This window comes from Kogia breviceps, chromosome 3, assembly GCF_026419965.1.
Source record: "Kogia breviceps isolate mKogBre1 chromosome 3, mKogBre1 haplotype 1, whole genome shotgun sequence".
In the NCBI taxonomy this organism is placed as follows: Eukaryota; Metazoa; Chordata; class Mammalia; order Artiodactyla; family Physeteridae; genus Kogia; species Kogia breviceps.
The window spans coordinates 153,696,478-153,721,093 of NC_081312.1; the positions used below are offsets into that span (position 1 = coordinate 153,696,478).

General features: G+C 40.6%; 1 protein-coding gene across 4 annotated transcripts in view; it reads left to right on the forward strand.

The window, feature by feature from the left end:
- Positions 1–24,258, forward strand: part of EFL1 (elongation factor like GTPase 1) — a 133,825-nt gene extending 109,567 nt beyond the window's left edge. For 3 of the 4 annotated variants that reach the window (XM_059056039.2, XM_067030031.1, XM_059056041.2), the window contains 2 exons: positions 9,103–9,287; positions 23,932–24,258. In XM_059056039.2, coding sequence (XP_058912022.1) covers positions 9,103–9,287; positions 23,932–24,120 — 374 coding nt within the window. In that variant the 3' untranslated portion in view covers positions 24,121–24,258. Of the gene's footprint in view, positions 1–9,102; positions 9,288–19,526; positions 19,648–23,931 lie in introns of all 4 variants that reach the window. The other variant, XM_067030032.1, reaches the window with a different exon arrangement.
- The last annotated feature ends 358 nt before the right edge of the window (positions 24,259–24,616 follow it).

Genomic DNA, 24,616 nt, shown 5'->3' on the forward strand with positions numbered 1-24,616 from the left:
TCAAAAACAGCTGAGTTAAACACAGGTACATAGATTTGGTTACTGTGGGACGGCTTAAAGCCAGTAGTATGTGCTGTGAGTCAGATCTGCAGATACGGCCTGGAATGTGTGGTGTTTCCCAGCCTTAACTTGAATACAGCATCCTATTAACATCACACGGAATCCGTAGCTTAGTTCGAGGAACACCAATCTAGACCATTCCCAGGTGTTCTTCACATCTCCATTGAGAACCTGCTTAATTTAAGAAGGCAGAAGTAGAATTAGAATCAAGCAGTCTTAATTCCTTCAAAAAAAAAGACCTCAGAGATCTTCTCCAGTCTCTCCTGCGCTGACAGATGCTTATACCACCTCTGTTTGAATACTTCAGTTGATGGGCAGCTCACAGCCAGTTCCGGGATTAAACTGTCTTTCTCATATTGAGCAAAAAAGTCTTGTCTCCTGCTGGTTTCTCACCATTCATACCACCTTTCGTCCCTGTTGCATGCAGTAGCACTTCATATATTTGAGGGGAGCATTCGTTTTCTAGTTTTATATCTAGGGGGAAACTCCACATCCTTCAGCTGGTTTTCAGGATATGATTTTTTTTTTTAATCCTTCCATTGTTCCAGTTGCTGTCCTTTGGACATACTTCCTTCGGTCGGCCTCCTTCTTAAATAAAGCACCCATAAACAGCACCCCAGATACCGTCTCACCCGTACAGACACAGACACACTGCTACCTCCCACATGCAGTACAGCATTCTTCTTTTAATGCAGTTCAGCAGTTGCATCTTGTCATTCACTTGTGAGAAGTCAGGATCAACCTCATTTTTTTTTTTAAATAAGTTTGTCTTCCTATTTTGTCCCCCCAAAAGCTGGATTTAAATTTTAGTGACTGCAATTATGTAGAACTCCTATATTTACATATGAGTAAACTGGATCTATACAATTAATTTCTTCCCTTAGGTTGTGTGTGTGTATGTGTGTGTGTGTGTGTGTGTGTGTAAAATATATAATAAACATTACAACAATAGTGAAGGGAGTTTTGGGGTTTTTTAATGCCAAGAAAAAGAAGTCTCAACACCATAATCTTTTTTTTTTTAATTTATTTATTTTTGGCTGTGTTGGGTCTTCATTGCTGTGCGCAGGCTTTCTCCAGTTGCGGCGAGTAGGGGCTACTCTTCATTGCCATGTGCCGGCTTCTCATTGCGGTTGTGGAGCACAGGCTCTAGGCATGTGGGCTTCAGTAGTTGTGGCACGTGGGCTCAATAGTTGTGGCACATGGGCTTATTTAGTTGCTCCGTGGCATGTGGGATCTTCCTGGACCAGAGCTCCAACCCGTGTCCCCTGCATTGGCAGGCGGATTCTTAACCACTGCGCCACCAGGGAAGTCCCTCAACACCATAATCTTCACACATTGATTCATTTTAAAATTTTTTTTCATGTGTCCTTTTCTTGTCTGGTGAGAAGTGAAACTCAATAAGTAGTGAATTGAATGTTGTGATGAAGTTGAGGTCCTTTGTATATATAGCATTCCCCTGATTATCAACTTACCAACCATCTTATAAGAAGAAATAAGCTTAGGTTGATAGGATTTTTGTGTTAGAAAGTCCGTGTCATCCCCAAAGGTTTACCTCATGCTTCTATAAATATATACAAATCTTTATAATGTTTTCTTAAAATTCTGTAGGAAATTAGTGTATGGCTTTCTAGTCTGTAGTTTATGGAAACCAGTGCTTTTATCCTTAAAAAAGTTCTTTTATCATTTGCCTTTTACCTGTAGTTTGGCAGCTACCCTGCTATCCACAAGTTCTCAAAGGGGCAAGTTTCTCTAGGGCCATGAGATAGAATTCTGGTCTTGGAGACCTGAACTCGTTTAAGAAGGCCAGGTACTTGCTTATCAACTCCTCGGCTGTCTTGAACTTCATCATCTATCATGTTTGTTCTACTTGCTGTAGTTTCTTCCTCATTCTCCTTACTGAAGAGAATGGAGGTAGCGTAGGTGTTGAGAACCACCCCTGGCCTTCTTGCTGTCCTTGTATTAATGTTACACTGGCCTCTCCAAGTTGTAGCTGTGACCCTTTTTGTTGTCTTTAACTCTGTTACTTGGTAGGCTCACCTTACTCTAGTTTTCAACATCCAGGATATACTATGATCCTCCCTTGTTTGCTGTCTTCTTCTTCTTCTTCTATCTACTGTGCCTGTCCTCTTAAAATAGGAGTCAGAAGGCACAACAGAGTGCCTTCCATGACCCAACAGATTTATTTTGGAGCTATTTATTTTGGGTGGGGAGGATCTCTCCTCCTTTTTTTCTCATTGGAATCATTCATGATTGATATACTCCCCAAAGGAATTTTATCTTAGGGTTTGTTATCCTAAAGCCTGTTTGGTTTTTAGTTTTTCTTTTCCTTCATGTGTTTGAAATGAGCCTTCCCAAAGTCTAGGGTCCATGTAGATCTATGCCTGTCTTTCCCTCCCTTATTCCCAGCATAATAGGAACACATATTTCCTCCCCAAATGGCCATCTCTCCTTACATAAACCATTTGGAGCAGTATTTGTCCTTTCTGAAAAGACAGCTTTTCAGCACAACACATGAAGCTAAGTTCAGCTGTTGGCATTTATTGGAAATTCCCAGCAGACTGTAGAGTCACCTTTGTTGAGTCAGTCCTTTGTGTCCATTTTTCCATCTGTGTTAGGAAGTCACCACTAGGACCCTGCATGTGACCAGGCAGTCCCTTGAATATCACTTGTCATCCTGCACTTTGATCTTCATCCTGGCACTTTTCACCTGCCCAGCTGAGTCAGTTCTGGCACTTTCTAGGAATAGATACTTATCTTAGCTCTCAGGGTTATATGTCCTCTTCTCCCTCAGGAGCAGAATATGTCTTTGCCTTGCCTTATCCAGGTACAAATCTCAACCTTGTATATGTGGATTGGTTAGTACAGTTGACCCTTGAACAACACAGGGCTTAGGGGTGCTGACTGACCACACAGTTGAAAATCTGTATATTACTTTACAGTTGGCCCTCACTATACGTGGCTCCACATTGGTAGATTCAGCTGCGAATTTTGTAGTACTATAGTATGTACTTAGAAAAATCCACTTATAAGTGGACACACACCGTTCAGACCTGTGTTGTTCAAGGGTCCACTGTACATAGTCTGTACCAGCCTTCTTAATACATTTCTCAGAGATCAACTGGCTACCACACCCACTGCCTTACAAAGAAGCTGTGTTTAGATATGATCTGGAATTTTTTTTATTCCTGAATTGGTTTTGAGGCCTTCTTGCTTAGACTAGAGAATCTCCTCCTAAGCCTGTTTTCTATTGTTTTGAGGGATTCTTTGGTAATGATGACTAGTTTTTAGTATCCAAGGTCTATCAGGATACTCAGCTCTTCACTTGTGTTCTCCTTTTTCTTTCTAAATCACCACCTTCACCTGGAAAAAGAAATGAGGAGACCTCTATGTTCCTGAGGCTCTTTGCTTCCTCCCTGGATATTCAGAGATCTTCCAGGAAAACTTCAGACTGCTGCCGGTTCCTTTAATTCTCCAAGAATTGGCACAAGACACATAAAAGGGGACAAGTCAGGTCTTTTTTATTTAGTAAGATGAATTAGTCTCTTTTTAAAACTCTTTTCTACACAGATTTTTAAAATAAGAAATCCTTTTAGAAATGTATAGAATTGCTTATGGTCAAAATGGGAAATTTTGCAGAAAAAATAATCATCTTAAAATTGTTTTGTCTGAGGAAATAATCCCAAGAAAATGACCTCCTTTACTTGTAAAACCTGCTTTCCTAACTGTGGTTTTACTATCATTTTTTTACCCATGAAAATTGCCTTTTATGAGCTTGAACGGACATAAGAATTGGTTTGTGTTTTTAATTGATCATCATGTGACTAGTAAATTGTCTCTTTTCATATTTCTTCTAACCTGTTAACGTCTTTCATTCTTGCTCTCCATTGTTTTTACCTTTGGCAATAACTTCACATATAAAATATAACTTTTTCTGTTAGTGTTAGTTTTACTCACATCTACAATTATTATAGTTCTTCTATTTTATTTGTAGGGATAAATGCTTATATTGTTAAAACATATGTGTTTTAATGTATCAGAAACATTCTTAGTAAGTATTACTGTTTACTTTTAAAAACTTATTCTTATTTCATACTTGGAGGTCTTTTTATGTTTTACCAGCATTTCAAAATTCAATTCAACAAAAATTTATTGAGCTGTATATGCCAGCACTATGTTCAAAGTATGGTTCCTGCTTTGAGAAATAAGTTAAGGTGACAAAGCTTAATTATGTAAAACAATTAGTAAAATACAATTGAATTTAGTGAATAAATATGGGTTTTTAGTGAAATTTAATGAGAAGTTTGGATTAGCAAAATTCAAAACAGGTTAACTCTTTTGAAAGTGATTGTACTTTGAAATGGGCTTTGATGATGGATGGAATAATTTTGAGTTCATCAACTAGGTATTAAATTGGCTTTCTTTGTACCACAGCACTAAAGACCTCTGTTGAACTTACAGTAAACTCCTTTCCAGTTGGTATTCTAGACACTGCTATGCAGCATTATGTTTCTAATCCTGGACACTGGTTGGTTGAACCCAACAGTAAAACCTTGCATTTACCCACACTGTGTCTTATTAAATTTGGGTCCTTACCTAGTTATCCTGATTCTGTCAAAGAATTTATTACCTTTGCCAGCTTCATGTCAACTTTGGATTTGATCACCATGCCTTCTGAATTTTTAAGTGGCTGATTATCATAGTAAGGGCACGGAGCTGTGAACAGAGCACTGACAGTTCACTAAGGACATCCTCCCAGGGTGGGAGTGACTTGTTAACATCCATTTCTATCTAATAGCAACCAGCCCATATTCCCCATTATATCCACAGCACACTTTATCTCATATTTGGTTGAAGACCACCTGCATCCTGTCGACCACATTTGCTTGATTTAGCAGTCTGGTGGTTCTGTGACAAAAGGAAAAGAGGTTTGTGTGACCTAGTTTATAAGAATAAGAAATGCCCACCGATTTCTTCGTGTGTGTGTGTGTGTGTTTTTAATTGAAGTTATACCACAAGTGTTACCGACGGTAACAGAAACCACAAAATGAAAGAAAAATCTTCCTCCTTGGAAGTCAACTTGTCATTTTTCATTTTCTTTTACCATCTTTGTCCATAATAGTACATTTTGCATGACTGTTATGCATTATGGTAGAGGCAGTTTGATGTTTTGCTTTTTACATTTTTTATTTGTTTTATAAACACACTTCCATTTGGCTACTTAGTATTCATAATTTTCATTTTAACCTCTGCATAATATCCTATCAATTTGATGTGCTGTAATTTACTTCCCATCATCCCCAAATTGGAAATTCACATTGTTTCCTGTTGGTTTACTCTTAGAGAAAATATTGCTGTGGACAGCTGCTTCCTTTCCTAAATTCTGGAAAAAAATAACATACCTTTAATTGCCAAACTTTCAGCTCTAAAGATGGTAGAATCTGCAGACCAATCTTAACTGCCTATTATGGAAGAAGAAAATATGTATATAAGAATCTGTAATGCCACAAAAGAACAGATTAGGTTCAGTGAAGCCCAAATGGTGAAGAGATTATTTTGATCTTGGGATCTCACAGAACACTTTGTGGAACGAGTTGTTTTTGAATGGTCTGTAAATGATGAAAAGGATTTGACTATAAAGCTGGGCTAAGAGTATTCTGAGTTGGAGAAACTGTGAGCTCAGAGTGGAAGAACCTCAAACGTGTCCTGTGGGCAGGGAGGGGTTTACCTTGGCTTAGAGCATAGAGTCTGTGCTCTGTGCTCTAGGGTCTGGCAGTTTCAGGAGCTAGAGTGGTGGGTTCCTGCCAGGTCTTAGAGGGCCTGGAGTACAGGCTGAGACATTTACAGTGTAATCATTAAAAGTGGAGCCCCGATCAAAACCAGTTCAGGCAATCAACCTTTCTGTTGCCGCTTCTTTCCGGGCGGATGCCTCTTCCCTGGTACCTTGCGTATGGTAGGGTGCGCCACGATCTTCCTTTGAGTGAGTGAACAAATGCCTGAGGTGTTATGACCAGTCGAAGGGGTGTCAAAATATTCTGCCAGGGGCCACATGATCAGAAATCCTCATTGATAGGACTGCATTCATTTCTCAGTGTAACCTCAGCAGTGGAGAAGGGTCCCTGAGTGCATCCAAGCATTGGACACACCTGTCACGAGCACCCAGTATATGTGGAAGGTTTTGTTATAGCTGGTTTCCATTGTTCAGTGATCCATCCGTGTGTCCCAGTTTTAGGATTTAGTTTTAGTGGAATTAAAATGGAATGGCCCCAAATCACATGATTAATTACATTCAGTTCCAATTATAATTATTGATCCAAGCCTGCTGGCATGACCCATGAAGGAGGGGGAGGAGCAGCCAGCCTCTGCAGCAGCAGTCAGGAGGCTCGTCCCTGCTGGCCCAGCTCCTCATAGTCTGTTTGCCCCAATTTACTCCTTCTTTCTCCCTCCCCACCCCATTGTTTTGTATTTACTTCCATAAACCACCTTAAACCTTTCCTTAGAGTGAGGTAGAGGAGTAAATAGAGATGACTAGTTCACACATGGTAGCTATTACAGTAAGTTGTTTTTTTTTTTCTCATAAGAATCTCAGGTAAGTCATATATAACCTGGAGGGGATCACTAATAAAGACACTAATTATTCCACTTTTTACAAGAGCTTTTCAGACTGTACCTAAAATGTGGCTTTCATTTCTAGAAACTGCTTTCCAAAAGCAACGTAAATAAATTGTAGTCATTCAAATAGGAAAGTGGTCAGGATGGAACAGGAAAGGAAGGTCGTGACAGAGAAAGAGGAGATGTTCAGACTGGAGAAGAGAAGGCTGGATACTGTCTTCAAGTAGCTTAAAGGCTGGTCTGTGGACAAGGGGTTAAACCTGTCCCATAGGACAAAAACTGGGCCTAATGGTTAGAAACTCGGGGCTCAAGAACTGTCTACCAATCAGCGCTGTCCAAAGATGGAATGGCCTGCCCTGGGAGGAAGCGAGTTTTAGACATATGCAAGCAGAATCTAAATGACTACTGTGGTAGAACTTGACCCCTGAGTTCCCTTCTAGCCCACTGTTCTGTGATTCTCTGACTCTGAGATTTCTAGTGTGAATGACAGGGGAAATGACTTGAAAATTGCAAAAGTTGCCTTTTGCAATAGGCAATGTATTGTGTCTTAGACACGTTGAATTTAAAAGGAAGTTGTGCTCCACGGTGGAGATGCCCTGGCAGCCACAGTCCCAGTAAACGTGGGATTGGCGGTCCAGTGAGAGGCCAGGCTTAGAAATAGAGTCCCAGGAGTCCCAAAGTTAATCATTTAAACCACACAAATGAGAAATTAAAGGGCTTTCTGAAGGGAAAGTTTATTTGGAGAAGAGTATGGAGCCTCAAAGAATACTCTTAGGAAGAATTCATACCCTTAAGAATTATTGTAGCAGACAGTAGAATGATGGTTGTTAGAGGGCCAGGGATCAAAGGAAGGTGACACTAAGATGGGAGAGATTTGTCAGAGAGGGTGTTGATCAGTAGCTGCAGAAACCACAGAGAATGAGGATTGAAAAAAAGACATTTAGGATAGGAATATGAAAAGTATTGTGCAATTTCAAGGAAGCAATTTTAATAGAGCTCAGGGCAACCAGTAGAGCCTGGGTGTTAAAGAAAGAGCACACAGTGAAGACGCGAGAGGCAGTCCCTTAGGGCATGTGGGGCAGGAAGAAGGGGAAACTGTGGAGGCCGGCACGGGAGTGGGGAAGAGGACAACTGTGCCTGTCATCACTGATGGAATTTTTAACTTATTTGTTTTGATGCTAAGCCAAGAGATGCAGAAGGCCCGCCGGAATTTTTAAGGTTTTTTTCAATTTTTAAGCCTTGTGACACAATGGGTTTCCTGCCGTTTGTTTTCCTTTATCCTTCCTAATAACCACCACCAGGGGGAAATCTGAGTCAGAGAGAAAAATTTGCCCTGTATCCTCAGTGCCTAGTCTAAAAAATAAAAAATAAGTAAGGTGGGTGGCATCCACACCAGCTCACCACCCAGTTATTTAGGACAGAGGGCAGAGTCCAGAACTCAGTGTGGTAGTCAGAGGAGACTTGCACTCTGCTTCACTGCAGTGTGTAATTTTTAAGGATAATATATTTATAGCTCACTTATGTAATTAAAATTATTTTTTCTAAATGGAAGGTGAAAGTGGGGGCTTTAATGAGTGTACCCATTAGCTAAAGCAAGTTCCTTCCAGTTGTCTGTGATCGCCAGTTTATCTCTGTTCTCTGCAGTCTGTTCTGCTTATTAGTTGAATGGATAGTCTGAGCACCCAGAGGCAGTCATACAGAAGCCAGTCAGAGGGGAAGGGGTCTCCCTCCTGAGTGGAAGGCAGAATTGTGCCTAAAGATGAAGTTAAAGTGTTAGCCAAGAGGATTTGCTAGAATTCCTGTGACATGGCAGTAAAAATTGTTACCAGATATTAAAGATTCCAGACTATCAGTTTTCAGGGAATAAAACCCTTATATTTGTACTACTGAAATATTACCAGCTTAAAACAAATACGAGCAAGCATATATATATATGTGTGGCTTTAATTTTTAGTATAAAAATGTCATTGAGCCAGTTGATTGCTTACTAGTCCCAAATAGCTTGTCATCACGATAATCATCATCATCACATTAAAATGTCTTGAAGTTACTAGAATATTTTAACATTTACAAAGCCCAGTCACACTCATCTCGTTGGATTTCAGACCCAAAGACAGCTTGTAGTGAAACTGTATCAGAAGGTCCTTTTACAGTCTCCTGGTTCTCATGCTTTGTTGAGGGGATTGTCTTTGGGTAATGCAGTTTGGGGTGATTTCACCTTTTGTTATCATTTGTTTCTAATTTTTCTATAATTGTCACGCTTTACTGTTTAAATAAACACTTGAAAATGTCCCATGCTTTTGCAAACCAAAACTATTGGGAACAAAGTTAATCATCAGTTGATCATTACAGGGTCCAGGAGTAGTCCCATCTTTGTGTCGCTCAAGACATGTAACCGGTCACTGAATTTAAAAGGTGTATATGGCTTTGCAGGTCGGGTCTATGCGGTCTTGTCAAAGAGAGAAGGTCGAGTGCTACAAGAGGAAATGAAAGAGGGGACAGACATGTTCATCATCAAGGCTGTGCTGCCCGTGGCTGAAAGCTTTGGCTTTGCTGATGAAATCAGGAAGAGGACAAGTGGCCTGGCCAGCCCGCAGCTGATATTTAGCCATTGGGAGGTAAGAATCCAAATCCCCGTTCCTTCCTTTGCATCTACGGATGTGCTTCCTTATAGATGGTGCCAAGAGTAGCAGACTACTTCCCAGGCCATGTGGCCTTCCTCTGGCTCTGCTCAGTCAAATGGACAGGACAAAGCAGATGGCATTTTTTCATCCAGTTTGAATGAGCCTTAGGTTATATGTGCTTTGTAATACACACACACATATATATTCTTTTTTTTCATTTGATGTAAAATTTAAGACAGAACATTTAATCCCTTTTTTCCCTCCAAAGATAATATTGTAGATAAGAAAACCACAGATATTTTGAAAGTGAAACTTGAAGGTGTTGCTTCCTCTGGGGAAAAAGTACTTCTAGCATTTAAAGGCAAACAGTTATGCTTCTTACAAGGGACACCTTTAAATTATTACATGTTACATATTCTTCAGTCCCCATTGTAGAGATTCGAGGCTTCTGTGGCTTTCAAAGGTTGTGGAATAAAATGGCTCATCAAAACACTTCATTGTCAGTGTAGGGAAAGGTAGGTGAAAGGCAAACCTTATCTGTAATCAGAAATGCAAACTTAACAGGTCCACATTGCTTGGGAGAGAAGACAAGATTGTGAACACATTGTTTTTTAACTTAGGGCAAGAAAATAGTAACAAGAAAGGACGGGGAGGTCAGACCAGCCTTTGTGAACAGATCCTTAAAGGAAAGGTAGAAGCTAGCAGCTAAGGAGGAGAGAAGGACATTGGGTTGGAGGGTGCCTGTGTGAGAATCAGTGAAGGAAAGCTATAGGGCATGTGCAGAAAGCAATGTGTTATGTTTCAAGACAAAGCCTTAAGGTCAGGAATAGCATTTTTAAACTGTAGGTTGTAAGTTTGAAAGGTGGTTTTAAGAAAGTTCTGTTGTCACTGTTTACAGGGAACCTAAGTAACTTCACATTATTCTCTTGTACCGTGGAGGTGTATAGTTTAGTGGAAAGAGCATTGACTTTGGTGTTGAGAAGTCCTGGTTTCAGATACTAATTCTGCCACTTATTTGGACAAATTGTGGAACCTCCCTGAGTTTGTTTTGCCCCTGAGATATAAGGTATATGGAATATCTAACCTAGTGCCTGACACTGGTAGGCCCTCCCTGGCATGAAGATTGTTTTCTTGTCAACATTCTTAGAGTCCATGTCATGTTCCTTTTGGCTCTCTCTCAGCAATGTGGCATTGCACTCAACTTCACACAAATAATCCAGACTTTTTCCTTAAACTGTTTAAACAAAGCTCATGGTTTAGGTTCAGTGCTAAGCTCTTTTTACTTCTTTCACTTTCTTTAGCCAACTGGGTCCCTTTCTCTAGAATGCTTCCAACGAGCAGTTTAAATTTAGACAGTATAGAGGAATGGGAATAATTGAGGGAGAACTTTCTCTTTAAAATGAATTCTGTAGTCAAGTGAATCTGGCAAAGTAAAGAAAGGTGACACTTCAGCAAAACTAACTTTGGACAGGGCAAATTTGCTAAATTTGCTAAATTGATACAAGTGAAGTTCCTAGTCCAAAACACTCAATTGTGTCTGCTTCTCCTTAAAAAGAGAAAGTTACATCCTTAGTACTTGATAGAACTAAAGTTAATGTTGTTCTAATTTAGGTTACATTTTTTTGGTTGTCAGTACAAACTACATTTTAACAGTGATTTACTATGAAATTTTTCTTGCATCTTTTTCTAGAAGCTAAATGATGTTTTGATGGCTTTATTGGCATATATCTGAATAGATACCATTGCTGTACTTCATTATGTAGAAAACAGTAGCACAAAACATTTAAGTTATTTGTTAATGCCCCACACTTATGGGTAGTAATTTCCCACTTATCCAAACTTCTAGCTTTTTGGTTTTGCTTTTTGGCACTCAGTTTTTCCATAAAAACACAAACCAGTAAGAAGTAGAAGGGATGGATTTATAAGGGCAGCTTCTGAAGAGCTATGTCTGTAGTGTAAATATATTACTGATGTTCCTAATGAAAAACATAAGTGTTATCCGCCACGTGTTTTAGTGACCAGATGTGTGATTACAGGAGAGTGCAGCTAAATGATGCTTAGAACTGAAGAGAGACTTATTCCACTTCAAAGTAATGACCTTGAGAAGTGAAACACTTTCCTCATTTGTGCTGCTGTTGCTGAAAACTGCCTTCAGAACTTGCAGCTCATGCTTCTGAATATCTTAGAGATGACAAGTCGTCCATCTCATTCAGATGGCCTTGAGAGTAGAAGGACGTGTGCTCACTCCGTCTTGTGAGAGCACTGGAATTACAACTAACAGCTGAACAGTCATTGACAGGAAGAACCTGGAGCTCACCAAAAAAGATACCCCACATCCAAAGACAAAGGAGAAGCCTCAATGAGATGGTAGGAAGGGCGCAATCACAATAAAATCAAATCCCATAACCGCTGGGTGGGTGACTCAAATCTGGAGAACAATTATACCGCAGAAGTCCACCCACTGCAGTGAAGGTTCTGAGCTCCACCTCAGGCTTCCCAACCTGGGGGTCTGGCAACAGGAGGAGGAATACCTAGAGAATCAGACTTTGAAGACTCATGGGATTTGATTGCAGGACTTCGACAGGACTGAGGGAAACAGAGACTCCACTCTTGGAGGGCACACACAAAGTAGTGTGCACATCGGGACCCAGGGGGAAGGAGCAGTGACCCCATAGAAGACTGAACCAGACCTACCTGCTAGTGTTGGAGGGTCTCCTGCAGAGGTGGAGGTGGCTCTGTCTCACCATGAGTACCAGGACACTAGCAGCAGAAGTTCTGGGAAGTACTCCTTGGCATGAGCCCTCCCAGAGTCCGCCATTAGCCCCACAAAGACCCCAGGTAGGCTCCAGTGTTGGGTCGCCTTAGGCAAAACAACCAACAGGGAGGGAACCCAGCCCCACCCATCAGCAGACCAGCAGATTGAAGTTTTATTGAGCCCTGCCCACCAGAGCAACACCCAGCTCTACCCACCACCAGTCCCTCCCATCAGGAAACTTTCACAAGCCTTTTAGATAGCCTCATCCACCAGAAGGCAGACAGCAGAAGGAAGAAGAACTACAATCCAGCCTGTAGAACAAAAACCACATTCACAGAAAGACAGACAAGATGAAAAGGCAGAGGGCTATGTACCAGATGAAGGAACAAGATAAAACCCCAGAACAACAACTAAATGAAGTGGAGATAGGCAACCTTCCAGAAAAAGAATTCAGAATAATGATAGTGAAGATGATCCAGGACCTCAGAAAAAGAATGGAGGCAGAGATCGAGAAGATGCAAGAAATGTTTAACAAAGACCTAGAAGAATTAAAGAACAAACAAACAGATGGACAATACAATAACTGAAATGAAAAATACAGTAGATGGAATCAGTAGCAGAATAACTGGGGCAGAAGAACGGATAAGTGACCTGGAAGACAGAATGGTGGAATTCACTGCCATGGAACAGAATAAAGAAAAAAGACTGAAAAGAAATAAAGACAGCCTAAGAGACCTCTGGGACAAAATTAAATGCAACAACATGCACATTATAGGGGTCCCAGAAGGAGAAGAGAGAGAGAAAGGACGTGAGAAAATATTTGAAGAGATTATAGTTAAAAACTTCCTTAACATGGAAAAGCAAATAGCCACCCAAGTCCAGGAAGCGCAGAGAGTCCCAGGCAGGATAAACTCAAGGGGAAACACACTGAGACACATAATAATCAAATTGACAGAAATTAAAGGCAAAGAAAAATTATTGAAAGCATCAAGGGAAAAACAACAAATAATATACAAGGGAACTCCCATAAGGTTAACAGCTGATTTCTCAGCAGGAACTCTACAAGCCGGAAGGGAGTGGCATGATATATTTAAAGTAGTGAAAGGGAAGAAGCTACAACCAAGATTACTCTACCCACCAAGAATCTCATTCAGATTCAATGGAGAAATCAAAAGGTTTACAGACAAGCAAAAGCTAAGAGAATTCAGCACCACCAAACCAGCTCTACAACAAAGGCTAAAGGAACTTCTCTAAGTGGGAAACACAAGACAAGAAAAGGACCTACAAAAACAAACCCATAACAATTAAGAAAATGGTAACAGGAACATACATATCGATGATTACCTTAAACGTAAATGAATTAAATGCTCCAACCAAATGACACAGGCTCGCTGAATGTATACAAATATAAGACCCATATATATGCTGTCTACAAGAGACCCACTTCAGACCTAGGGACACATACAGACTGAAAGTGAAGGGATGGGAAAAGATATTCCATGCAAAAGGAAATCGAAAGCTGGAGTAGCAATACTCATATCAGATAAAATAGACTTTAAAATAAAGAATGTTACAAGAGACAAGGAAGGACACTACATAACGATCAAGGGATCAATCCAAGAAGAAGATATAACAATTATAAATATATATGCACCCAACATAGGAGCACCTCAATACCTAAAGCAACTGCTAACAGTTATAAAAGAGGAAATCAATAGTAACATAATAATAGTGGGGGACTTTAACACCTCACTTACACCAGTGGACAGATCCTTCAGACAGAAATTTCATAAGGAAACACAAGCTTAAATGACACAATGGACAAGATAGATTTAATTGATATTTATAAGACATTCCATCCAAAAACAGCAGATTACACATTCATCTCAAGTGTACACGGAACATTCTCTGGGGTAGATCACATCCTGGGTCACAAATCCAGCCTCAGTAAATTTAAGAAAATTGAAATCATATCAAGCATCTTTTCTGACCACAACGCTATGAGATTAGAAATCACTTACAGGGAAAAAAACGTAAAAAACAAACACATGGAGGCTAAACAATATGTTACTAAATAAGCAAGAGATCACTGAAGAAATCAAAGAGGAAATCAGAAAATACCTAGAGACAAAGGACAATGAAAACACGACTATCCAAAACCTATGGGATGCAGCAAAAGCAGTTCTAAGAGGGAAGCTTATAGCAATACAGTCCTACCTCAAGAAACAAGAAAAATGTCAAATAAAAAATCTAACCTTACACCTAAAGGAGCTAGAGAAAGAAGGACAAACAAAACCCAAGGTTAGTAGAAGGAAAGAAATCATAAAGATCAGAGCAGAAATAAATGAAATAGAAACAAAGAAACCAATAGCAAAGATCAATAAAACTAAAAGCTTGTTCTTTGAGAAGATAAACAAAATTGATAGACCCTTAGCCAGACTCATCAAGAAAAGGAGGGAGAGGACTCAAATCAATAAAATTAGAAATGAAAAAGGAGAAGTTACAACAGACACCGCAGAAATACAAAGCATCCTAAGAGACTTCTATGAGCAGCTATGCCAATAAAATGGACAACCTGGAAGAAATGGACAGATTCTTAGAAAGGTATAACCTTCCAAGACTGAACCAGGAAGAAATAGAAAATATGGACAGACCATTCACAAGTAATGAAATTGAAACTGTGATTAAAAATCTTCCAGCAGGGCTTCCCTGGTGGTGCAGTGGTTGAGAGTCTGCCTGCCGATGCCAGGGACACGGGTTCGTGCCCCGGTCTGGGAAGATCCCACATGCTGCAGAGCGGCTGGGCCCATGAGCCATGGCCGCCGAGCCTGCGTGTCTGGAGCCTGTGCTCTGCAAAGGGAGAGACCACAACAGTGGGAGGCCTGCGTACTGCAAAAAAAAAAAAAAAAAAAAAAATCTTCCAACAAACAAAAGTCCACGACCAGATGGCTTCACAGGTGAATTCTATCAAACATTTAGAGAAGCGCTAACACCCATCCTTCTCAAACTCTTCCAAAAATTTGCAGAGGAAGGAACACTCCCAAACTCATTCTGTGAAGCCACCATCACCCTGATGCCAAAATCAGACAGAGGTACTACCAAAAAAGAAAATTACAGACCAGTATCACTGATGAATATAGATGCAAAAACCCTCAACAAAATACTAGCAAACAGAATGCAACAACACATTAAAAGGATCATACACCATGATCAAGTGGGATTTATCCCAGGGATGCAAGGATTCTTCAATATATGCAAGTTAATCAATGTGATACACCATATTAACAAACTGAAGAGTAAAAACCATACGATCATCTCAGTAGATGCAGAAAAAGCTTTTGACAAAATTCCACACCCATTTATGATAAAAACTCTCCAGAAAGTGGGCACATAGGGAACTTACCTCAACATAATAAAGGCCATATATGACAAACCCAGAGCAAACATCATTCTCAATGGTGAAAAACCAGCATTGCCTCTAAGATCAGGAACAAGACAAGGATGTCCACTCTCACCACTATTATTCAACATAGTTTTGGAAGTCCTAGCCATGGCAATCAGAGAAGAAAAAGAAATGAAAGGAATACAAATTGGAAAAGAAGAAGTAAAACTGTCACTGTTTGCAGATGACATGATACTATACATAGAGAATTCCAAAGATGCCACCAGAAAACTACTAGAGCTAATCAATGAATGTGGTAAAGTTGCAGGATACAAAATTAATGCACAGAAATCTCTTGCATTCCTATGTACTAATGATGAAACATCTGAAAGAGAAATTAAGGAAACTTTACCATTGCAAAAAAAAAGAAGAAAATACCTAGAAATAAAGCTACCTAGGGAGACAAAGACCAGTATGCAGAAAACTATAAGACACTGATGAAAGAAATTAAAGATGATACCAACTGATGGAGAGATATACCATGTTCTTGGATTGGAAGAATCAATATTGTGAAAATGACTGTACTACCAACGCAATCTACAGGTTCAATGCAAAGCCTGTCAAATTACCAGTGGAATTTTTTACAGAACTAGAACAAAAAATCTTAAAATTTGTATGGAAACACAAAAGACCCTGAAGGGCCACAGCAATCTTGAGGGAAAATAACGGAGCTGGAGGAATGAGACTCCCTGACTTCAGACAATACTACAAAGCTACAGTAATCAAGATAATATGGTACTGGCACAAAAACAAATATAGATCAGTGGAACAGAATAGAAAGCCCAGAGAAAAGCCCACATACCTATGGTCAGCTAATCTATGACAAAGGAGGCAAGGATATACAATGGAGAAAAGGCAATCTCTTCAATAAGTGGTGCTGGGAAAACTGGACCAGCTACATGTAAAAGGATGAAATTAGAACACTCCCTAAAAAAAATTTAAAAAAATAAACTCAAAATGGATTAAAGACCTAAATAGAAGACCAGACACTCTAAAACTCTTAGAGGAAAACATAGGAAGAATACTCTCTGACACAAATCACAGCAAGATCTTTTTTCATCCACCTCCTAGAGTAATGGAAGTAAAAACAAAAATAAATAAATGGGATCTAATGAAACTTCAAAGCTTTTGCATGGCAAACTACAAACAAGACGAAAAGACAACCCTCAGAATGGGAGAAAATATTTGCAAACAAATCAACACACAAAGGAGTAATCTCCAAAATTTATAAATAGCTCATGCAGCTCAATATTAAAAAAACAAACAGTCAAAAAATGGGCAGAAGACCTAAATAGACGTTTCTTCAAAGAAGACATACAGATAGCCATGAAAATCTGCTCAACATCACTAATTATTAGAGAAATGCAAATCAAAACTACAATGAGGTATCACCTCACACCGGTTAGAATGGGCATCATCAGAAAATCTACAAACAACAAATGCTGGAGAGGGTGTGGAGAAAAGGGAACCCTCTTGCGCTGTTGGTGGGAAAGTAAATTGATACAGCCACTAGGAAGAACAGTACAGACGTTCCTTAAAAAACTAAAAATAGAATTACCATATGACCCAGAAATTGCACTGCTGGTCATATACCCAGAGAAAACCATAATTCAGAAACACACATGCACCCCAGTGTTCATTGCAGCACTATTTACAATAGCCAGGTCATGAAAGCAACCTAAATGCCCATCGACAGATGAATGGATAAAGAAGATGTGGTACATATATACGGTGGAATATTACTCAGCCATAAAAAGGAATAAAATTGGGTCATTTGTAGAGACGTGGATGGATCTAGAGACTGTCATACAGAGTGAAGTAAGTCAGAAAGAGAAAAACAAATATAGTATATTAACAATGTATGTGGAACCTAGAAAAATGGTACAGATGAACTGGTTTACAGGGCAGAAAGAGAGACAGAGATGTAGAGAACAAACATATGGACACCAAGGGGGGAAAGTGGCAGGGGGTGGGTGGTAGTGGTGGGATGAATTGGGAGATTGGGATTGACATGTATACACTAATATGTATAAGATAGATAACTAATAAGAACCTGCTGTATAAAAAATAAATAAATAAAAGAAAATTCAAAAAAGAAAAAAAAAATGTCCTTGATCAGCACTGGTGCAGAAAACTGGGCTATAGTATGTTTGGTCAGAACAAAGAGCATGTAGGTTAAGTGATCCCTGGGATTCTCTATAAATACAGATCTAAAACATATTCAGAGCCCTTGTAATGGCATCATTATTGGAAGAATTATATATTTGAATTCATTTATTCTATCATTTGTTTAAAATACCTCATCATTTTATTTTTTTATATAAATTTATTTATTTAAATTTATGGTTGTGTGGGGTCTTTGTGGCTGCATTGGATCTTTGTTGCTGCTCGCAGGCTTTCTCTAGTTGTGGCGAGCAGGGGCTGCTCTTTGTTGTGGTGTGTGGGCTTCTCGTTGCGGTGGCTTCTCTTGTTGCGGAGCACGGGCATCAGTAGTTGTGGCTCGCGGGCTCTAGAGCGCGGGCTCAGTAGTTGTGGTGCACGGGCTTAGTTGCTCCGCGGCATGTGGGATCTTCCCGTATCAGGGCTTGAACCCATGTGTCTGGCATCGGCAGGCAGATTCTTAACCACTGCGCCACCAGGGAAGTCCCCTCATCATTTTGTAGTCGCCCTTGTCCTTGAAGCTGACTTTATAAAGCACATTTTTTTAAAGATCTATAAATTAAACTTCTCATCATTTCCCAATTGTCAGCTGTATATCTGGAAACAGATAAGGCTGCTCTATCAAAAGGATCTCAAAGTAGAGTGGCTCAAACTAAGCAGAAGATTCTCTTTTGAGTCTCAGGAGGCAGTCCAGGGCTGCTGTGTGGCTCACTGTGGAAGGAGCCCAGGCTCCTGCTACTTTTCTGCCTTTCTCAACATTTGGCTTCCACCGATGGTCCAGAGTGGCTGTTTCACCTGCTACTGTCACCTCTGCATACCGGCCATTAAGAATAGGCAATGGGAAGAGGGCATACTCCGTTAATAGGGCATAGTCCCGTTAAGAGGATGCTGCCCAAGTCCATTGCCCAGAACACATCATCCCGCCACACCTAACAAGGCTCCATCTGACAAGGAGGCTGGGCAATGTAGTCTTTAACTCATTCAGGAGTCAGCAAACTATGACCCATTACCTGTTTTGGTAAATAAAATATACTCAGATATAGCCATACCCATTCATTTACGTATTTTATGTGGCTGCTTTCAAGCAGACTTGAGAAGTTACAACAGAGACCATATGGCCCACAGTCTAAAATATTTACTGTCTTGAGCTTTATAGAAAATGTGTGCCTACCTACCCCTCCCCCCAGAACCTAGGTCATCTGTATGCCCACCTGAAATACTAATACCAAAGAAAAAGAGGATAATAAGTATTTAGGAACAGTTAATATAAAACAGCAAAGTTTTACAAACAGGCAGGTTTTGTGAACATGAAAACCATGATGGTTTTTCAGTCTCCTTTCTCAAAATTAAAAAAAGTAAAGGGTGGGGGGCTGGAAGTTAATCTGACATGCTTAATAGTAGTTTTTAAAAAATATTAGTTTTTGACTTAGTTACAGCTAATCATTACAAATCCACCCTTTAATAAATAACTTGAGAGAAAAATGTAGTCAAGGGAAGTTTGCTCCAGTTTTGTACCATCCTTCTGTCATCCCCTTGCCACCTGTCATGGTCCTGTTCCCAAAAGCTTCAAATCTTTTGAAAGTCTAGAAAACTACATTGTAATTAAGTGTCATTGATCTGATCTTTTCTGGCTGTCTCAGTTTTCCCCCATAGTTAGGTTTAGAAATAACACAGTTGTTGAGATCTGGCTTCTCACTCCAAGGCACTTTTTTTCATTTGTATTCTACCACACCATATAATTTACAATCAAGAGCTTTTGAGAGAAAGTGCTTCAAAAAATAGAGAAAATAAAATTACAGGCATTTTCCATGAGGAAACCTTTGAAGTCAGCAATCTCATAATTTCTCTTTCTATGTTTTACCCTTCTATGAAAAAGGAAGAAAAGGAGCTAATAACAGACACAGAAGGAAAAATATTACCAGCCAATGCTGATCTACATGTATGTCAGCATAACCTCAAGACTCGCTGCTGAGGGGTGGGCTGAAGTTCACATCAGGGTAAGGAAGAAGTGATCACAATCGCAAGGAAGAAGTGATCACAATCGCACAGAAGAAGTGTATTTTGGACATGGTGTTTGCCACCTGCCAGCCATAACCATAGGGAAAATTGGGCAAAGTATTGAAACAGAGCTCCCAAAGCTTTTCTCTTCTAGGCTTTTTTTTTTTTTTTTTGTAGTAATGCTCAGGGAAACAGCTAGCACTTGGGTGCCTTTCTTCCTGTAAGTTAGAAAATGGCATCCTGTTTAGGCTGTGGAGTTGCCAAAAAAACATTCTCACTGTAGGCACGTGAATTCTGGGTGAGCCAGTTAGAAGAAAGCATCTTTTCTTCCAAACTGATAGCAAGCTCTGCTCTGTCGCCTCAAGGATGCCTTTCTGTGGAGCACCACGTGGACAGCCTTTGGGGTTGCCTTGTCATTACCCCACTGGGAAAATTCAAAATGACCCTAACACGGTCAGGTGGGACTGGACCAGGCTAGTCACTTTCTGGTGAAGTGTACCCCATTGCCCCTTTTCTGAGAGTTTGTTTGGCATGTTGAGGCAAGAAGCTTCCAGATGTCCACACAGATACAGGAGGAGTGAAGGTGAAAACAGCAGCTGCCTGTGCTGGACAGAGGTGTGGGCAGTGGGCCGGCATCGGGTCGAGTCCCCCGGGCAGCTGGAGATGGGCACAGAAAGCGGCCCTGGCAGCTCGGGAAATAAGCTGAGCAAACCTCAGAAATATACACTGGGGGCCCAGGCAAAACTGGACCCTTCTGAAGCTCTGAAGTTGCATTTTTGAAAAGAGGACACTCTGGTCCTCAATTGGCTAGTCTGAATCTGATATCTCCCAACTAACACCTCACTCATTTCTCTTTATAAAATTTGTCACTTTTTTAAAACTGGATTAAAAATGTATTCACTGCTACCTCTGAGACCTGCTAAGAACATGTGGCTTCTTTATATTCTATGATGGGTTTATCATCCAACTAGTTAGAGGAGGGCACTGATAACTGGCTTAAAACTAGTCTCTTACAAGTATAGTCTTTGTGGATGACTGCCCACATAAATGTTCTATTTCCTGACTTTCTTCTTCCCCTCTCTGAGCAAGAGGGGTTCTTCTGTGGAAAGGGGGAGGGGAGCCTCAGCTTCAACACAGTACCCTAGATCCTCAGTGGCTTTGGCCGGGAAATGGCTTGACTGGTCCAGTCCCATCTGGCTGCTGGGGCCAGTATGGTGCCACCAACCAGTTTCAGGAATCTCTCCTACCAGCCACTTGTCTCTAGCCACAAAATCCCCACCTGCAACTGCCTTTGTCCTGCCCCCAGGCTTCCACCAGCCTCTCAGCACCTTTGAATCCACTCACCAGTGTGTGGGAACTTCCAGATCAGCAGTATCACCCCACTACTCTGGTACCTTGTCAGATTAGACTTGGATGTGGCAGGGCCCCAGCAACCTGCTAATTCTTGGTTAATGGCACCTTGGAGATTTTGCTTATCCTCTGTAGACGTATACCCTGATGACACTTGAGTCCTCATACCTAGCATGTCATCCTTCTTCAGCTTGAGGGCACTGGTCTGTGCTTTGACACACTTAGGAGGTTGTGACATGTGGTTGTGGCTGGGGGTGGGGGAGGAGAGTGGCAGACAGGGTCCCCAGAGGTGACTGTGGAAGCAAAGGGGTTCATCTCCCGGGGACAGAATGCAGTAGCAGTTCTTTGAGTGGGTCTGTTTTTCCAGCCGCAATAGGCTGGTGGTTCATAACAGCACACAGAGACACTGCCCACTTTCCAGACTCTCCCCTTCCACTTCCATTCAACTGTGCTTACACTTGTAGCCCTGGTCTTGAATTCAGCAGTGTCAGAGAGGGTGGTGATGTGCTTTTACTACATCCCTGGCATGACTTTACATAAATTGATGATCTCATTTAGTCCTCATACAATCCTAGGAGATTAGGACTTTTAATATTACACCTTTACAAACGAGAGAACTAAGTTGGCACAGGATGCCTTTAAGTAACTTGCCCCAGTCACGCAGATCTGACTTCAGCACCAGCACTGTCAACCCCTGCGTTACATTCTCTCCAGCCTCCGCGCCTGCCTTGGATTTAGAGATGTGCCAAACCCTTCCTGGATCTGGGCTTACACACAGACTCCCCTAGCAGCCCCGGGTGACCGTCAGTCTGCATTCTATGTCTGTGATTTATCTATTCTGGACATTTTACACAAATGGAATCATATAATATGTAACCTTTTGTGTCTGGCTTCTTCCACTTAGCATACTGTTTTGGAGGTACATCCACATTTAGCATGTATCAGTATTCTATGTATGGCTGTGTAACATTCCGTTGTATGTATTGTATACCATAGTTTGTTCGCCCATTGATGGACATTTAGGCTTTTCCACCTTTTGGCTGTTGTGAATAGTACTGCTATGTTCTTGCATGTATATGTATTGATACTTGTTTGAGTTCCTATTTTCAGTTCTTTGGGGTATATACCTATGAGTAGAATTGTGGAGTCATATGATAATTCTGCATTTAACTTTTTGAGAAACCGCCAGACTTTTCCACAGTGGCTGTAGCATCTTACATTCTTATCAGCAATGCATGAGGCTTCCAGTCTCTCCACATCCTCACCAACACTTTTTTTCCATTTTTTTTTTTTTTAAATAGTAGTCATCCCAGTGGGTGTGAAGTGGTACCTCACTGTGGTTTTGATTTGAATTTCCTTCATGACTGATAATGTTGAGCGTCTTTTCAATTGCTTGTTGGCCATTTGTATATCTTTTTTGGAGAAATGTCTATTCAAGTCCTTTGCCCATTTTTTATCGGGTTGTTTGGGTTATTTTGTTGTTGAGTTCTAAGAGTTCTTTATATATTCTGAATATCAAATCTGTCTTTTTAATTTACTTATTCTCCCTTCAGCAGTTTTCTGTTGAGCCTACCCACTGAGTTTCTTTTTTTTTTAATTTTAATGTCTAAAATTTTAATTTCTGGGATTTCTAGTTCTTTCTTTTTCACAACTGCCTAATGTGTTACGGATGCTATTCCCCACCTCCATCTCCTTTATTTCTTGGAGGATTTTTAAATGAACTCTCTAGAATTTTCTCTTCAGATTACCTTATTATCTCTATTTGATTATTCATTCTTCCTTTTGTTGAGTCTGGCACCTGTCTTTCATGGTGCTGGATTTCCTTTTGTCTTCTGTATATCTTACTGGCAGGGTCATTTTCAGCAGGAATTCTCTCCTCCTCTGTCCTCCTGAGTGCCATAGCTCTAACTGTAGCATTTGCAGTGGCTCAGCTTGGTGCCTTCACCAGTGTGGATGGTGCAAGACAACAGACTCAGCACAGGCCAAGTCTGATCTTCAGAAGGTGACGGCTTTTATCTCATGACCTACAACTCATTTTCAGCCACAGCCCTGGGCAGACATGGTTATTCCAGCTCCAGAGAAGAGTGGATGGTTCTGGTCCCCACACACCTGGTTTATGTGGCTTTGGGCCCATCCTAAGTGGGCAGTAAAAGCCTGGCCCTCCTGGTGCACAGCTGTCTTGGCTCCCTGTGGGAAGTGGATGGGGCTTTTGCCCTCACATATTACTGTGGGCTCTCTTCTCTCCCTCCAAGAACCTCTCCTTTCCTGGTCCACAGAAATTTCCTTTTCTTGTTTTGGAGAGTGACTATTATTAAATAAATTCTTCTTTCATTTCTGCATTTTAAATTGAAAAGTGTTGGGATTTGAGACCACTTGAGAAATACCACCTCTTTCCTCCCAATTGAGAAATAAGAAAAAACAACAAAAAGAACAAGGCATATAAAAGTCAGAATCTCACTGTTATTACTGATAAAGCTGATCTTGTGGAATGTGGTCTTCATCTGTAGGCAATACCGAGCTCCTAATACTGCACTGAATTTTGGAGCAAAAAGCCCAGAATAATCAAGAATGGACTTACATGTGTTGGTCTTTGCTGAGGACAAAGGCAAAATTAGTGAAGTGACACTGATACCCAGGTATATCCTAGTGAAAGGGAGAGTTTTTTCTATTATATTATTCAAAATTAATAGTTTTCTTACTTAGTGTTATGTAAAGGCTCTAGGAGTAAATAATATGTATGTTACAAGTTTTGTTGAATCTACTTCCATTTGTTCATACCGCCTGTGATCCTCCATATTTGTTTACTACCATTTCTAGCAAGCTTAACTCTTCATTGCTTCACTTTTATTCTTAAGCTAAGAGTGTATGAATTGGCATTTGAAATGAAAGGATACTTGTATAATCTAGCACATTCTGTCACCTTCTTTTGCAAGATCATTCCCAGCGACCCCTTCTGGGTACCAACCACTGAGGAGGAGTATTTGCACTTTGGAGAAAAGGCTGATTCTGAGAACCAGGCCCGGAAGTACATGAATGCGGTACGAAAGCGGAAGGGTCTTTATGTGGAAGAGAAGATTGTGGAGCACGCAGAAAAGCAGAGAACCCTCAGCAAAAATAAGTAACTACTGCTGTTGGCAGATTCTTCTCTTTGTAGTAAGTTAGGAAGTATCACCCAGGCTTTGATCCTGGGAAAATTTCTTTATGCTGCATCATCTCTGTGCATTCACTTTCAATAAAGCTGATCCATTTCATATTTTAAAGAGGGCGTTCCAAAATGTTTTTGTAATTGATTCTGGTACAAGGCAAGAAGGTTATAAATATTGCAGTGGTGCCTTCTTCCTACCCTATGTATAACCCCTTGGCAGCAAGACTCGTGCTGTGATGAGGGCAACCTGCTAAGTGCCAGGGGCAGGGTGTGCAGATCCCCCGGTGGGCTGGGTCCTCTACACTGAGCACCCACCCCTCTGCCTGTCATCAGAGTGTCGCACTTCTGATTACATCCTCCACTTAAACATATTTCATATTTTATCGTTGAATCACAGCATTTAACATCATTTGGAGGGACCGCATACTCGAGAGACCAGCTACCTTTAGGTTAGTTAAACCAAGTCACTGTTA